At 46.7% G+C, this 15,505-nt stretch overlaps 1 protein-coding gene, 1 long non-coding RNA gene and 1 other non-coding gene across 4 annotated transcripts; 2 read left to right on the forward strand and 1 right to left on the reverse strand.

Moving 5' to 3' along the window:
• Positions 1-2,511: 2,511 nt before the first annotated feature.
• Positions 2,512-13,912, reverse strand: GLRX5 (glutaredoxin 5). Of its 2 annotated transcripts, none has more exons than XM_086363067.1 (2): positions 12,050-12,386; positions 2,512-3,185 (listed from the first exon to the last, which is right to left on the reverse strand). In XM_086363067.1, the coding sequence occupies exons 1-2, from the start codon at positions 12,345-12,347 to the stop codon at positions 3,007-3,009; spliced, it is 477 nt and encodes a 158-aa protein (XP_086219193.1). In that variant the 5' UTR covers positions 12,348-12,386; the 3' UTR covers positions 2,512-3,006. The 2 variants fall into 2 exon arrangements, 1 of the variants encoding a protein (XP_086219193.1); XR_015149436.1 differs by lacking the exon at positions 12,050-12,386 and adding an exon at positions 12,593-13,912 and having other exon boundaries at positions 3,045-3,185.
• On the forward strand, positions 12,824-14,967 carry LOC147349051 (uncharacterized). The gene is made up of 3 exons (XR_015149437.1): positions 12,824-12,935; positions 13,899-13,956; positions 14,191-14,967. It is a non-coding gene; the product is annotated as an uncharacterized LOC147349051 (long non-coding RNA).
• Positions 13,593-13,866, forward strand: LOC147349052 (small Cajal body-specific RNA 13). Its single transcript, XR_015150646.1, has one exon.
• Positions 14,968-15,505: the final 538 nt, after the last annotated feature.

Here is a 15,505-nt window from a genome sequence, read left to right on the forward strand (position 1 = left end):
ACCTGGAAGCTTCCTTGCCTCTGGTTTAAATTTACTCCAACTTAACTTTGCCAACACAAAGGTCGATCCTCTGAACCCTTGGCACAATCTCTCCCATCACGAATACCAAGGGACCCAACCTCTCAAGATACAATTTTTCTCTTTAACAAATGGTAGTTCTTTAATAATTACAGGAAAGCATGAGGACCCATGTTCTACTCAATTCAATAGGGCCAATAACAAGTCTTAAAACTTACCTTCTGTTCTAAAATATCTCCCAAACCTCAACTCATACAAACGTTTAGTCTTCTAAAATAACCTCCTCTATTTCCAACAGTCTAGTAACACAGTACTTTGAAGTTGTGACAAAAATCCAATAAATCCAATGGTAACAGCCGATGTCCTGCAGTGGAAAGCTGTGAAGCAGACCTTGCATAGTTAAAACAGATGATGTGTGACACTGCTGTTTGTACAAGGGATTCTCGTGTCACTGTTCCAATTATCACAGCAAATTCTAATTATGCAGATCATTAAAATTATTCAGACTGACATCAGATACCATCTTCAATTTCCCACTTGGGAAAGATGTGTCAAGCATAGAGAAAGAAAGTATTAATGAACTGCTGGAAAGAACATTTCCATTCCGTGTAGAGCTCAGTGATTGCTTAAACTTTTAAGCTCTCTGGTGACTGATATGATCTCACTATGATTCATAAGCCTCTGAGTCAAATTATTTACTCGGCGGCTCTCTCCCAGTGCTGATATTCTAGGGAGGTTTCCTACATTGATGTTTCCCTGCAAATGTTTCTCATCATTTCATTGTTTAGATGAACCCTTCGGGGATAAAGGCAGGTTTAGGGAAAAAGCCAAAAGGAGCAAAATTATGGAAAAGCACCAGATGCGAAGGCGAGGGTCAGTTTTACACGCTCACGTGTGTGCCCCAGAGCCTGGTTCTCATCCAGGAACAGTAAGAGAGTGATTTCCCACTGGTATTCTTTCTAAAGGACAAGGTCACAGGCTTGGCTCAGCCTTGGCATGGCAGCGGCACAGGGCTTCCTTCCAGTGCCCTCATTTTCATTTGTAAAACAACATGCTTCCAACAAATGAGCTCCAACCTCCTCTAAGGGTCTGTGTAAGCTCTTAGCGTAGAGCAGACACAAAAGGTATTGATGGGATGCAGAGTACACAACACGTGTAACATGAAACCTTTTGTGACAATAATCTGCTTTTCTTTCCCCTGAAGCCCTGAGGTCTGTAATTTACCAAGGCCAGCCCTCTCATTTAATAGGACAGCCCCCAACGGCCTGTGGGGGCTACAATTCGTCTTTCCTTTCTCCACAGGCTCTTGGCAGGTGGGGGGCGGGGGGGTGCGGGAAGGATGGAGCCAGGAGCTGAGACCTGCAGGACCACTGGGCAGGTCAATCCTTACCCCACTAAGTCCATCCGTTTTCAGAGCTTTTCCAAGAGGCATTCATGTAGTCTCAGTGATCAGCACAGAGCAAGCCTCCCGAATGGCTCTGGGGAAATAAGCCATCCTCTTTCTTTGTTATTACTTTTGCTCTTTAAAAAAAAAAAAAAAGCAGCTTCTTCCTACCTCTGCCACTGTGCACTTCTGAATAGATGCTTTGTTTAAGCCCTTGGAGAGGAATGAAGGCTTCTGGGAACCCCAAGGTGTAAGAGTGGGCTTTCTTCCTATGACTTACCGTAAAGCTTACCTCCAGCTCACTTTCAGCGCAGGTGGAGAAGAAACACAGTCTTGTTAAAAGATACCATGTACCACAGTACAGAATCAACTATGATTCCAATTATGTTCTTTTTTTATAAAGGCCCTATTTTTAAGGAATAAAAGGTTCACAAGATCCCACGCTCTGGAGGGGGTTAACGGCCGCTTCCTATGGAAGTGCAGCACAGCTGGCCAAGCACAGCTCTTTGGAGACGGGCAAGTGGGGCGCCCCCTCGTCTCTCCCCCTCACTTCTTGCCAGTCCAGTCTGCCCAGGACTCCAACTGGATCATCAACGCCTCTCAGCATTGACAACACTTACTTCCCCTCAAGAAATCAGAGCACAGCTTGATGGCAATTTTCATGTAAATTTTAATAGAAGAGTATGAGACTCGCTCTTAATTTCTAAAATCCAAAGGTCAGAGCTACTAAAAGTCCTTCTAGACTGAATGTCCGTATCCCCTCAAAATTCCTATGCTGACATATAACCTAACTCCCAAAGGGATGGTGTTAGGAGGTGGGGCCTTTGGGAGGTGATCAGGTCGTGAGGGTGGACCCCTAATAAATGGGATTAGTGCCCTTAACCAAAGGGGCCCCAAAAGTGGGAACACGGCTGTCTGTGAAGCAGGAGTGGGCCTCACCACAGAGCGTATCTGCTACAGACTTGATCTTGGACTTCTGCCTTCCACAACTGTGAGAAATCTACATCCACTGTTTATAAGCCATTCAGTCTACGGCATTTTGTTACAGCAGCCGGAACAGATGAACGCACAGACTTACTGCTGTTCAAAATAACCACTCACATGCAGTATCCCTGGGTTGGCATTTTATTTAAAAAAAAAAAACAAAACAAAACCCAAACCCCGGTTATCTTATTTTCTTCCTTGCCCATCAGTTTTCTTAACAGAATGAGTCATGAAAAACTGGGGAGGGGGGGGGGTAGGGGGGGATGGTATATTATCTTTACAGACTGACGTATTTGTGGAGGACCCGTGAAGAATAACAATGATTCAAAAGCTCCCAGGTTTACTCCTGAATCAGGCAAAGAGCAAAGGACAAAACAAGAAGGAATTTTGTTTACAACAATCTCGTAATGCAACATTGATTATGACAGTACAGTGTTTACGATTATGTTCGAGATAGGATCTTCCTTGCCCAAACACCAGACACGCTAAAATCACTTGGCTGCTTACAAACTGGAGGAGCCAGCGCAAGCAGCCATCTGAAGACTGGGAACCTGAACAGGTCAGGCTTCTCTGGTGGTGAGACGCTGACACCAGCAGCCCCTCGCCCGGGCCGCCTTCCCTCACTTCGAGTCCTGGTCTTTTGTGTCATCTAAGAGGGCGGAGCGGATCCCCAGCTTTTTCAGTTCTTCTACCAGGTCCCCGTTCTGGTGCATCTGCAGGAGAATGTCACAGCCCCCCACGAACTCGCCGTTAAGGTACACTTGCGGGATGGTGGGCCAGTTGGAGTAGTCTTTAATGCCTACGGGGAAAGAACATGGAGGGTCATTGGAATGAGCAAAGATGAACCTGCATGACGACACGTCTCCCTGCTCTGAGCAGAACACCCCGTGTCCCTCCCTTGCTCCCCATCCCTGGGGACAGCATAAGCTTTAGAGTCCAGTGAACTGCTGTTTAAACCTTGACTCTTTGGGACTTGCCTGAAGGTCCAGTGGCTAAGACTGAGCTCTCAAGGCAGAGGGCCAGGGTTCAAGGGTTGCCACACGCTGCAACTAAGACCCAGCACAGCCAAATAAATAACAAAACAAACAAACAAAAAAACCCTGACTCTTCCAATTATAAATAAACTGAGAGGCCTCCATCCTGTTTCTACCTTCATCCCACAAAGTTTTTACGAGAATCAGGTAAGGAAAACTCTCATAAATGACCTCACAATTGACCCTGGATAATGGCAGAGTACTTGATTAGTTAATGCAAGTTACACAAGACACACAGGTGATATTCCCTGTGCTTGTGCCAGCCACGTTGCAAAATAAAAAGAGAAACGCCACAACTTCAATTCCAAATGGACGACTGAGTGTGGGCCCATCACAGTGACTCACTGGCAGACTGGGCAGCCCCCACCGAGAGTTCTTCATGCCTGTCTTGGTTGGTGAAGCAAGACACTGAGTCACTCGTTTTTATCTTGAATGATTCTCTTAACCGAGCAAAAATCCATCTCCTGTGTCTATAGACTATGGCTCTGGCCCTATTCCGCCCCTCAGATGGGACAGCTGAGCTGGTTCAGCCCAGAACTCGTCGGGACTGAGGAAAATGAAGGGAAGGCCCAGGGCTCACAAAGGCCCGTGTCCTGGGCCAGGCGCAGGGCCACAGGCCAAGGGAGACCCCCTCCCCGCACTAACAGACAAGGATGGTGGCTCCAAGGACACAGCGAGATGACGCGCCTCCTGGGACAGGGCAACCATCTGACGATTCTGTTCAGAGCTGGGCCATGAGGGCGATGGTTACGAAAGAAACGTGGTTTCAATCTTAAGACATTAAAGAAAACAAAAAAAAACCTTTTCTGAGTTCCTCATCTTTTACTTTCTTTTTGACTCAGAGCCTGAGATTGAAGTGTACTTTTTTAAACATACAAATAAATGAAACAGAAAAGTCAACAGATTCTTCAAGCAAAAGATCGTATTAGGCAAATTTTAGAAATCGGTCAAGTGGTGGTTTTATGTAAACAAACAATACAAAACCTTCTGCTTGATGCCCCGTCGTTTATTATCAGATGTGTCTGACCAAGTACGATGGCCAATAGGAGTTATTTTACAAATAACAGTCCCAAGATACCCTATGTTTTTCTCTTTTAAGTCACTGCCTCCTAAAAAAAAAAAACCAGCAACTTTGCTCACCAGGACAGCGCTACAAGGTTGCCACTGGAGAGTTTTATCTTTCTTCTGCAGACAGACTTCAAGGATGAAGAAATGGTTACAACATTATAGGCTCTGAAAAGTTCCCTTGGAAGCCACTCTGGGTTTCTGTTTTTTAAAAAAAAAGTCAGCTGGAGGTTTGGAGATTATCAATAAAGGGCAAATTCCACGAACCATCAGAATGTCTTCATACTGGAATACTCTGAAGAATTCAGGTTGTTCATTGCTCTGATGCTTGGTACTACATAAATAATTACTTAGCATTAAGTTGTGTGTTTGGGATTTTTTTTTAAAAACCCTATTCTCAAACACAAAGAGACTATCAGAATTTACTTATGTTTCCAATAACTCATCTTTTTTAAATTTATGACGGGGAGGATTAGGAATCGTTTAACATGAACTTTTTACCTCTTCTAAACGTTCTTAAACATCTTTTACATTTATGTACACAAACCATTTATCTGCACAACACTATGAGTTTTTTCCCCCAATTAATAATACGTGCATTAAGCTTTCCATAGCAATAAATATGCACTGATTCTTTTGGTGAACGCCTGTAATTTTTTTTTTTTTTTTGCCGTGCCTCGCAGCATGCAGGATCTGTTTCCCGACCAGGAATTGAACCCAGGCCCCCTGCACTGGGAGTGTAGTCTTAAATCACTCGACCGTCAGGGAAGTCCCAGTGCCTACAATTTTTGAAACACTCCAAAGGTGAAAAAGTTTGCCATCTGAAGGCCACCCACAACCACATGTTTAACCCTAAAAAGTATGATGTTTTAAAATATAACCTTTGTTGAGTAAAAGAATGATTTGCTTTCATCAGTTGTGTTTATGCTCAACCATGGTTGTACCATGCTCAACCACAGCATCAGGCTTGTCCCAGTCACTGAAGATCATGCTGCTGCAGACCATGCAGCCCAACGGCCAGGAAGGAAGGGAATCCACTCTTACCACCAAAACTGCCAAAACAAGCGGGCTTTGGACCACCCTGAATACCCAACACAGTCACGTGCAAGGGAGACTGATGCCTTGCAAACCCCACGGCCCGGGACTGTCCTGACCACTTACACTTCAAGAACGTAGGAGAACCCACCTCAGAGCACAGGATGGCACTGTGACAGCCCCCACCTCAGAGCACAGGATGGCACTGTGGGATTCTCCAGGCAAGAACACTGGAGTGGGTTGCCATTTCCTTCTCCAATGCATGAAAGTGAAAAGTGAAAGTGAAGTCGCTCAGTCGTGTCTGACTCTTAGCGACCCCATGGACTGCAGCCCACCAGGCTCCTCCGTCCATGGGATTTTCCAGGCAAGAGTACTGCAGTGGGGTGCCACTGCCTTCTCCGACAGTGCTGACAGTTTATCATAATTAAACTTACCTGCTTCTTTCATTTTTAGATTATCAAGTGTTGTTGGTAGCTGATGTCAAAGCAAAGCTCTGACATCTTTCCTAAAAACGATGCCATTTTCCATGTTTTAAAAAGTCTGATTACAAGTTTAAATATTAAAGGAAATACCCAACTGCTTCTTAGAGAGTGAAGTGAGAAACTCCCAAAAACAAAACACTATAAATCATAAATTGGAAACTAAAATTCTATGAAGTCACAATCAAGTATGGCTAATTTTTCTCACCCTTTAAATTTTCAGTGACTACAATGTAAGTGTGAATATTTGTGTAGTTCTTGCATCTATCGCTTGGAATAAACCAGAGAGCAATTCTTGAAAAATTAGAAAATCATAGCCAAGAATGGATCTTAATGATAACCATACTTTATAGATGATAAAATGTGATTCTGTTTGTGACAGAAAATGCTGAATGCAAAGTTACATAACAGGTAAAACCAGGACTGAGACTTAGGAGTCTCTTACAAAATCAGTTCTACATACACCCACTGCTCCACCAAAAATTTTAATATTCCAAAGTATCAAGTCAGAGGGGAGAAAACGTTCTAGAAAATTCCCTTCCAGAACTTTCAAAAGGTGCTTCTAAAATTCTTGACATTTCAGAACACTGGACGTCATTCCTGCTTTGGACAATCAACCATAGGAGCACCGTGATTGCAGTTTTCCTTTTTCCCGGTAGATTTTCAGGATGGGAGCTTCAGAGTCTGATGCAGTTTAATTCCAACTCTGCCAATTAGGGGACTCTACTCCTTGGTGAGGTGACGTCACGTCCTCTGGAGTCATGCAGTTCTCCATATTCCTAACTTAAGAGTACTTAAGCACTTAAGCAGGTAGGACTGCTTGAGATAATGTGAGCTAAAAGCATCAAAAATAGCAGAGCTTCAAGAGAGGAAAAGTAAACCACAGTGCCAAGAAGGAACCAGGAGGAGGAACTGGCAACTCGCTCCAGTATTCCTGCCTGGGAAACTCCATGGACAGAGGCGTCTGGTGGGCTACAGTCCACAGGGTCAAAAAGAGTGGGACACGACTGAACGACTGAACAGGCACACAAGAGGAACAAGGCTTTGGTTCAGGGGTCAGCCTGGCTGGCTGGCTTGTAAATACAGCCTCAGGTAAATCGCATCTCTTAGCCTTAAAATGCGAGTAACTCTGCCTCACAGATTTATTATGAAGATTAAATAAGTTAAAATTGGTGAAGGAATTAAGCTCCCACAGTGCCAGGCGCCCTGTGGCTACCCTCTCCATGTCAGTATCCTCTACCCCATTCACAGTGATGCTCTTCTGACAACATATGCAGCAGAGAAAACAGAGGGAAAGAAAGCGGGGACACCAACGAAGCACGCCATGCAGCAATAAAAATACCATCTCCTGAGCTACGGCTTCCTGAGTTTCATACTCTTACATTTTTCACACTCTAATCTCGTTTCACCTTTACAGAGGTAGGTATAACTATTCTTATTCTACAGATGAACAAATAAGGGCTCTTAGGTTAAATAACGTAACCAGTGTCACACAGCTAGCATATGGTGGAGCTAGAATTTGTGTCCCGGTGCCTGGGAGTCCAAAGGCCAGGTTCTTGACCACCAGAGGTGGCCTCTGGCCAGGGGCTGGCATCAGTTACTCCTGCCCACCTGTGAGCCCCACCTGCATGACACACAGATCTGCAATCCGTGGGACTGCGTCACATTTTGAACATTTATATACACACGTGGCATTAAGTCACAATTACCTTTTTGCAACCGGTTGCTGTTTAGTCACCAAGTCATGTCTGACTCTTTTTCGACCCCATGAACCGTAGCCTTCCAGGCTCCTCTGTCCATGAGATTTCCCAGGCAAGAATACTGGTGCAGGTTGCCATTTCCTTCTCCAGGGGATCGTCCCAATCCAGGGACTGAACCCGAGTCTCCTGCATTGGCAGGTGGATTCTTTACCACTGAGCCACCTTTTTGGCTAAACATTGTCTTTTCTTAGATTCAGTCAGATTAAATACCTTTAGATCTAATTAATTTTTTAACCATAGCTTAGTTTCCCATCACATGACACAGTTGCTTTCTTCAGTCTGCTGCTAAGAGACCAAGATCCTTTCTTGCCCACTTTTCATTACTACAAAGAAGCTGCACATCCTTACAGGAGTCTCCGAGTTCACAGGCAGGGGACGGTCTCTCCAGCCCAAGGGGTGGCAAACCACAGCCTTCGGGCCAAGTCCATTCCAATTCCTTGTTTTTATAAGCAAAGTTTTATTGGAACTCCGCCTCTCTCCTTTGTCTAGGCGTCGTCCCTAACTGCAGTACACTGTAACAGCAGAGCTGAATGGGTGCCAACAGAGACCACTGGGCACCCAAAGCCTAAAGTATTTACACTCTGGCTCTTCACAAAGGAAGCTTGTCAATCCCTGCTGTAGACTAAATACCCGAGAGTGAAACAGATGGGTCTTCAGGTCGGTTCAGCTTCAACCTGCCCAGGTACTGAGAGTTTCTCCTCCAGAGGGTGGGCACACGTTATCTCCCTGTCTGCAGCATACAACCCGCCCTCCACAGACACATACGCACACTCCTGATCTGACTTCTTGCTAACATCATAGCTTTACTACGGCCTTAAAGTCCTGGACACTGGCGAGGCTGAGTATATTTTCAAATGCTTAAGAACCATTCGACAAAGGATGATGGTTATTCATTCAACAGACACTGCTCTCTATGTGAAGAATACAAGAGTAATCTGAATAGGCAGAAATTCCAGTGTCCCTACTGTTTTTACGAGCATGGAATAGAGTTTATGATAAAATGATAAAGAAAAGAAGCAGTTTTCATTGAGACACTCACTGAAAGCTCGCTTTGCACAAGTAACACACACAGTGCTCCGGGAGTCACAAAAGACACGTTCCCCGCTCTCAGGAGGGCAGAACGCTACATATAGACACATGTGATCTCAACTCTACTAAAAAAAAAATAAATAAAACTGTTAGAAGGTAGATCCAAATGTTAATAATAATGGTTTATGGGTTCCACCAGAATTACAGTGGATTTTCATTTGCTTTAGGTTTTCATCATTGTTTTCCAAGTTTCTCCCATGAGCACATGTTTCTTTTGCAACCGAAAGTAAAGACTAATCTTTGTTAAGACCAGGGGTGGGATATGGGTCCCTATCCCTTTGGGTCCCCCACTGTGGTTGTCTTCGATGTGTGCTCCAGGTTTTAAAAAAGGAAAAAAAAAAAAAACTTGAGGAAGGACAAAGTGCAAAGCTGCCTCACAGTCACCCTGGTTCCCTGGGTCTCAGGTCTCAGCCTGACACCTCTGGGCACCACACTCCACGGACCCAGTGCCCAGAACCAGGAGACAGTGTCTGAGAGTCTTCCTCCAGCTTGGGCTCTTCTGGCACAAGAAAGCAGGAAAGGCCAGTTTTGCAGGAGTCCCTCTCCGGTTGTGCTTTTCATTCTGTCTGCCCTCTAGGGAAAGATTGAAGGCAGGAGGAAAAGGGGACGACAGAGGATGAGATGGTTGGATGGCATCACCAACTCGAAGGATATGAGTTTGAGCAAGCTCCGAGAGTTGGTGATGGACAGGGAAGCCTGGCGTGCTGCAGTCCGTGGGGTCGCAGAGTCCGACACGACTGAGCGACTGAACTGAACTGAACTCTCCTGTTACTAGAAGTGACCTTGGGTCTGGGAAAGGCGCACAGACATATCCTTGGTTGGCAAAAGCAAGCATCAGACAGCCTGTCAGTCTCTCACGATAAACTCAAAGCTATGGCAAGCAAAAAGATGGAGTCTTCAAGTTTCAAAGCCTCACCCAGGCTAAACTAATCCTCGCTGTGAAAACCTGCTTACACCACTCTGCCCTAAGTCTGGAGGTTGAGACTTACACTAATGCTTACTTTTCTAGGCAACAAAAGACATGTATTATGTTCAATATACATGTAACACATTTACTAACGAAAGTAATGGTCTGATGAAGGTCAATGGTCAAGACATTTAAGGGTTAAATTTCTGTTGCTATGGTTTGAACACTTAAGAACAGAAGACTGAAAGTCAAACACAGAAGTGTTCTTAGCAAAAACATTCTCACTCCTGCTCTCACTTTAAGTTCACTGGCCAGACTGCAGAATGGCCTACCTCTGGTTATATTTAAAAACATTTTTTTTTAAATTGAAGTACAGTTGATGCATAATGTTTCAGGTATAGAGCAAAGGGATTCAGTTATACCATCCACTGGTTATATTAAACAGGAGAACTGAAAGTCACAAACAGGAGGCTCTCAAAACTTTATGCTAAGCAAGATAACAACAACACAACTTTTTACTAAGGGCCATAGTGGCGAGGCAAGGTCCCAGCTGAGACTGCAGTTACTCCTATCTTATCTTATAAGCAGAGACACCCTGCTGCTGGATGAAGACTGTAGCTCACCCTGTATGTGAAAAAAGCCAGCCACTTGGTAGCATTCCAGTAGACCAGGAAGGCAAAAGGATCGTGGGCATAATTCATGGTAGTATTACTTTTTTTTATTTTTAGTCGCTCAGTTGAGTCCGACTCTTTGGGATCCCGTACCTTCTGGTAATGCTAAGCTGCCTTCACTCCTCATTTCCACCCACCAAAACCAAGAGTTCTATAGGGATTAGATAACGTGGGGAAAAACACTTTTAAAGTCATAAAGTGCTAATAATAAAACAGCTACCATTTAGTGGGTGCCTTTCCTGTGCCAGGTGAGATGACGGGCACTTTCTAAAAGTTTTCCTTTCTCTTTGTTCCTCACAAAAACTTTGGCACAGATAGTTTCATTATCCTCATAATATTGAAAGGGAAAATGCAGTTTTGTGACTTGCTTCAGGCTGCAGAATGGATTGGCCACAGGATTCTAACCTGAAGCCTTTCCCTGACACCAGCCTGTCTCGTCCATGTTGGAATGACGATGGTGGACAACTTCAAATGCAGAACAGCAAAATACAGAACTCAGCATGGAGACTACCACAGAACTTGGTGCCTTAAAACTCTCTCTAGGACACTGTCACTAAACAACCTCAGGAAGACTCAGGGAGAACTCAGTCACTGAAAAGTCTAACTGGAATGCCACCCTTCAGCGGGTACAGGGACAGTCCCCCATTTCTCTGCCAACCCCATCCACCCCAGCCAAAGGGCAGGCCTGGTTTTCCAGGCAAGAATACTGGAATGCGTTGCCATTCCCTTCTCCAGTCCTCCTACTCAACGCACAGCAAACAGAAGAATGCAGGTAAGGTTCACAGCAGGAGACTCAACAGCAAAGCTGCTAATTAACTGTCAGGGCCCTCCTCCCTCCCTCCAGAGCCAGTGACAAGTCACAGACTCTGCAGACTGCCCCAGAACCTGACTGGCTCCTGGAGCTGCCAGCTTGAGTTAGCTAGGGCTCAGGAGTCATTCCTCGTCCCGCTCCCCACAAACCTCTCTAAGATACCCTATCTCCCACAAATCCCCCCCATCCTTGAGTATCTGAACATGAATTTTCATGTCTTTTTCTCCCACAGCAGCAGACGTCAGCTAAATCCACTCCAAAAGCGGAGTCAAACCCCTCCTTGTAAGCAACGACAGAGAACGGTCCCTGACCACCCCCATCCCCCAGCCTTGAGGCACGACAGGCCAATCTCTGAACCCCCGAGCCTCAAAAAAGGGCAGCCTCGGCCCTCCCCGCACCATCAACAGTACCTGCCCCTTATTCACGGGACAGGACACTCCCTCAAATTGTCCCCAAGTGACTACTCCTTAGGGCCTCTGCCTGTATCCCTTTGCCCCACTTCCCCACTCCTGCAAAGCTGGGAGTCGGGCTCCTGACCATGTTCCTTGGACTCACCCGAAGAGAACTCGCCCTGAAACGCCTATTGCAGCTCACAGTGAGAATCGGAGAACCGGTAGGACTTAAACCCGCTGCACAGGCTGGCCCAGAGCCCCAGATCTTCAAAACCCAGTTTCAACTCGATCGTGCCCCCACTCTAGATGCTCTAATGCGGTGTGGAAACCCGTACCCTGACCGACCGCCCGACAGACCCTAGGCCCCGCAGAGCGGCCAAGGGAGGTCGCCCCCCAGCCCCGCCCGCAGCCAGCCCTGACCTTGCCGGAGCTGGGGGTCGTCCAGCACGTTGTAGGCCGCGTAGTCGCGGACGCCGTGCAGCCGCAGGATCTGCACCACGGCGTTGCTGAAGCCGCACTGGGGCTGCTCCGGAGTCCCTTTGAGGAAGACCACCACCTTGTCCTTCTTCACTAACGCGTCCAGGTGCTCCGACGAGCCGCTGCCGCCCGAGCCTGCCGCCCGCACACCCGGGCCCCGGAGGCCGCCGCCTGCGCCGCGCCCCCAGCGGAGCAGAGCCGACGCCGCCGTCGCCGCCGCCCGGCCCAGGGACCCGCTCATCCCGGCACGTTGGCCGCAGCCCTCGACCGCCGGCGACCTGGGCTAGCCAGCCGGAGCCTTCCCGGGACCCGGCCCGCGGCGGCTCGGCCCGCCCCCCGGAAGCCCTCATTGGACCGGCTCCGAATAGCTCTCCATCATTGGAGAGCTCTGGCCCGCAATTACTTAATTCTACCAATCAGACTGCTCGTCCCGCCCCGACAGGGTGAAGGTGGTCTTTATGTCTGAGCCACCACCCACCCCCTTACCATTGGCCGTCGGCAACCGCTTCTTCAGTTGATTGGACAAAGTGGATGTCCATCAGTGTCACGACGTTCCGCGGTAAGGAGAGGTGAAACCAGAAAGACAACTTCCCTCCGAAGGGTAGACGGGCCTGCTGGGATACTGAGGGAGGACTGGGTCAGGCGCTGGGCGGGGTTTTCGCAGCTCCGCGGAACGCCGGGAAGGGGTCACGTCCAGATGAGGGATCCGGTTCCGGTGCAGACGGCGGCCTCGGCGTTGCCGCGGCAGTGCGGTTGGCCGGTACCTGGGTGGTGAGCTCGCGTTGTTGGAGGGGCTGGAGTTGTTCTCGGTCCTGTGTTGTCCGCTTAGGTGAGCTGCCGGAGCTTCCGTGAGGCCGCAGCGGGAGCGGGGACCGTGCGGGCCTCTAGCGGCCGGGCCGGGGTTACGAGATCGGGGCGCGCGGGGCTTGAGTCCCGGCCCTCCGGCTGTCCCGCTGCCCACGTAGGAGACCCAGACCATTTCTTGCGTCTGCACTTCGATTATTTCACTAAAATAGTTTTTGACTTTTAAAGTTCACGAGACGCTCTCGTCTGTGTGGTCGGGGCTTCGCTGACTTTCCTAGCCTACTTAAGCCCCTGGGCCTGGGCCCCAGGAAAGGTGTGTTGAATGGGAAACTTAAGAAAGGAATTGGTTCGTTCGAGAAACGTTTTCCGAGCAGCTGCTGCGTGCAAGGCACTGCGCCGGGGCGAGAAGTCCAGTGAGACCTGTGCCCAAAGGTTGACAAATGAGAGGCGGGCACAAAGCAATGTGGGATACAGGGGAGGGAAAGGAAGCCTCCCGAGGCCCACCGCTTTCTCCATTCTTCATTGTGCATGTCACACCTTGTCGTGCATCATTAGCTTGCTTGTTGCCTTCCCTCCCAGACTTCGACTTCATTCACCGCTGCAGCTTCAGTATTGAAAACGGGTGCTCACGTTGGTGACAAGAGTGACCGCCGAAGAGCGGGGCTCCGTGAAATCGCCGCGTGATCTGTAGTCTCGGCGTCGCACTGGGTTGATGGTACCCTGGAGCATCCCAGACTTGCAGAGAAAGCATCCTCCAGAGGAAGCTGAGGCATGACTGCTCGAGGGCCGGCAGTGCCATGTGCAATTTTCCTCTGATAGTTCCCAGTGCTGTTGCCACGGCGATGGTGGCTGTGCCATGCCATTGTCTATCAACCGACAGGAAGAGAAAACTGGCAGTCAGATATTGTTTAACAGACGAAGTGGTTTCTGTTGGACACTTAAGTACTGCTAACAAATTACCTTTCTTTTCTTTTCTTTTTTTTTTTAGAAAAAAACCCTAAATGTTTTAAAAGGGTGGCTGGAGGTGACCTCGTTCTGCATTCAAGGTTAAAAATCTGAAAATTAGAATATGTGCTCTCAGCAAGAGTATCTTCTAAATAATCATTCAGCATGAAACTTGAGCCCCATAAGCTGAAAATTACACTCAAGACTTTCCTGAGAAATGCTCCCCAGTGACATATTTATTTAACCCCCCTTCGATGGTATTGATGTTTAGTACTTTACTAATGTGGGATCCACGATTGATCAGCTTCTTAAAGAATCCTTTTTTTCTCCCCCAGAGTCATTGATTCCAGGTAAATCAGAGGAACAGACATCATGAACAGAAATAATACAGGAAGTGATGTGATGCCGAAGTTTAACTGTTGTTCCAGAAGTCCAGCATCTGTGGCTCATAACTTTAGGAACTGTATCATTTGCAAGGTCACCTAACTTTTACTCATATTGGGTTGGCCAGAAAGTTCACTCAGTTTTCCTGTAAGCTGAGAGAACCCGCACGGACTTTTTGGCCAACCCAATACAGTAAGTTTTGTTTGTTTGTTTTTGTTTTTTTTTTAATAAATATTGACAGTTTGTTCCAGAAAACCTAAATTGTAAATTGCCTACTCTAAGCTGCCTGATTCTCTGCTTGTGTTCACTGGAATAGGGAGAAGAATTTGCAAACTGATTATGTGAGGGTCCGAAATGTAAAACCGAGCCGTGGGGAGTAGCCTGTTTTTTGCCTGGTGTGTAATATTGGCTTTGCCTGTTACAACTGACAGACATTTTATTAAGTTGAGAATATAGCTGTCATTAAAGACTAAGAATAATCCTTGAGCAGGAAGAATATGAACCCTGTGTTTTCCAAAATTACGATAGAGTTGCTGGTTACAGTCAAGTATGGTGAGACCATCCGTGAAAGGCAAGGACATGGAAAAGCAAGTGGGAGTTCTTTCCAAGAGCTAGGTGGGGTGGCTTTGATAGGATGATGAAGGGAAAGAGATCACCTATCTAGACCAAAGAAATTGAAGCAATACACCTAAATGTAAGTTTTTAATAAAGTAACCTAAAGTATAAAATGTTGTATGTGTTGAATATATTCCTTTCTGTCTTTCACTTAAAACCACTCATCAGGTGTTGGCACCAAACATCAGTGATTTAAAGAATCAAAGAAAATAGTATTCAAAATATTTCCTCCAAAGCACCAGCCTCTTGTATATAACTTGGCATCTGAATTATCAGCTTTCTCACTAGAGACTATAGTGAACCTGTGACAAAAATACACTTCTTAAACAGTTGTAAGGAGTTTGCATTTGTATGCACGTGCATTTGGGTGTTCTGAACGGGGACGTCACCCTCTGTCAGTTTGTGATCTCTCCCTTGTGGACATTAACAGGGAGGTGGGAGTGGGAAGTACAGAAAACTTAGGAGAATCCTGGGATTTGGGTCACAAAGTGTAATTTGATCCCAAACTAAATAATCTACTATGTAAACATGCTGACTCAGGCATCCTAAAAATGTTTTTCTTCCCGATGGTTATTTATAGATAAGGTTTTACTATATTTAGTAAAATGTCTCCTTTCTACCGACTCTGAAAGCAAATGCACCGGTTGAACC

This window comes from Bos grunniens, chromosome 21 (genome assembly GCF_055505025.1).
Source record: "Bos grunniens cultivar Pamir isolate PY7600 chromosome 21, Bosgru_T2T1.0, whole genome shotgun sequence".
Taxonomy (NCBI): Eukaryota; Metazoa; Chordata; class Mammalia; order Artiodactyla; family Bovidae; genus Bos; species Bos grunniens.

What these genes read in the sequence shown, in the direction of transcription:
- GLRX5 (XM_086363067.1), bottom strand. Translation starts at nt 12,347, where the DNA reads ATGAGCGGGTCCCTGGGCCGGGCGGCGGCGACGGCGGCGTCGGCTCTG. An exon ending in CGACCCCCAGCTCCGGCAAG is followed by an intron (nt 3,186 to 12,049) that starts GTCAGGGCTGGC and finishes CTTTCCCCGTAG; the next exon opens with GCATTAAAGACTACTCCAAC.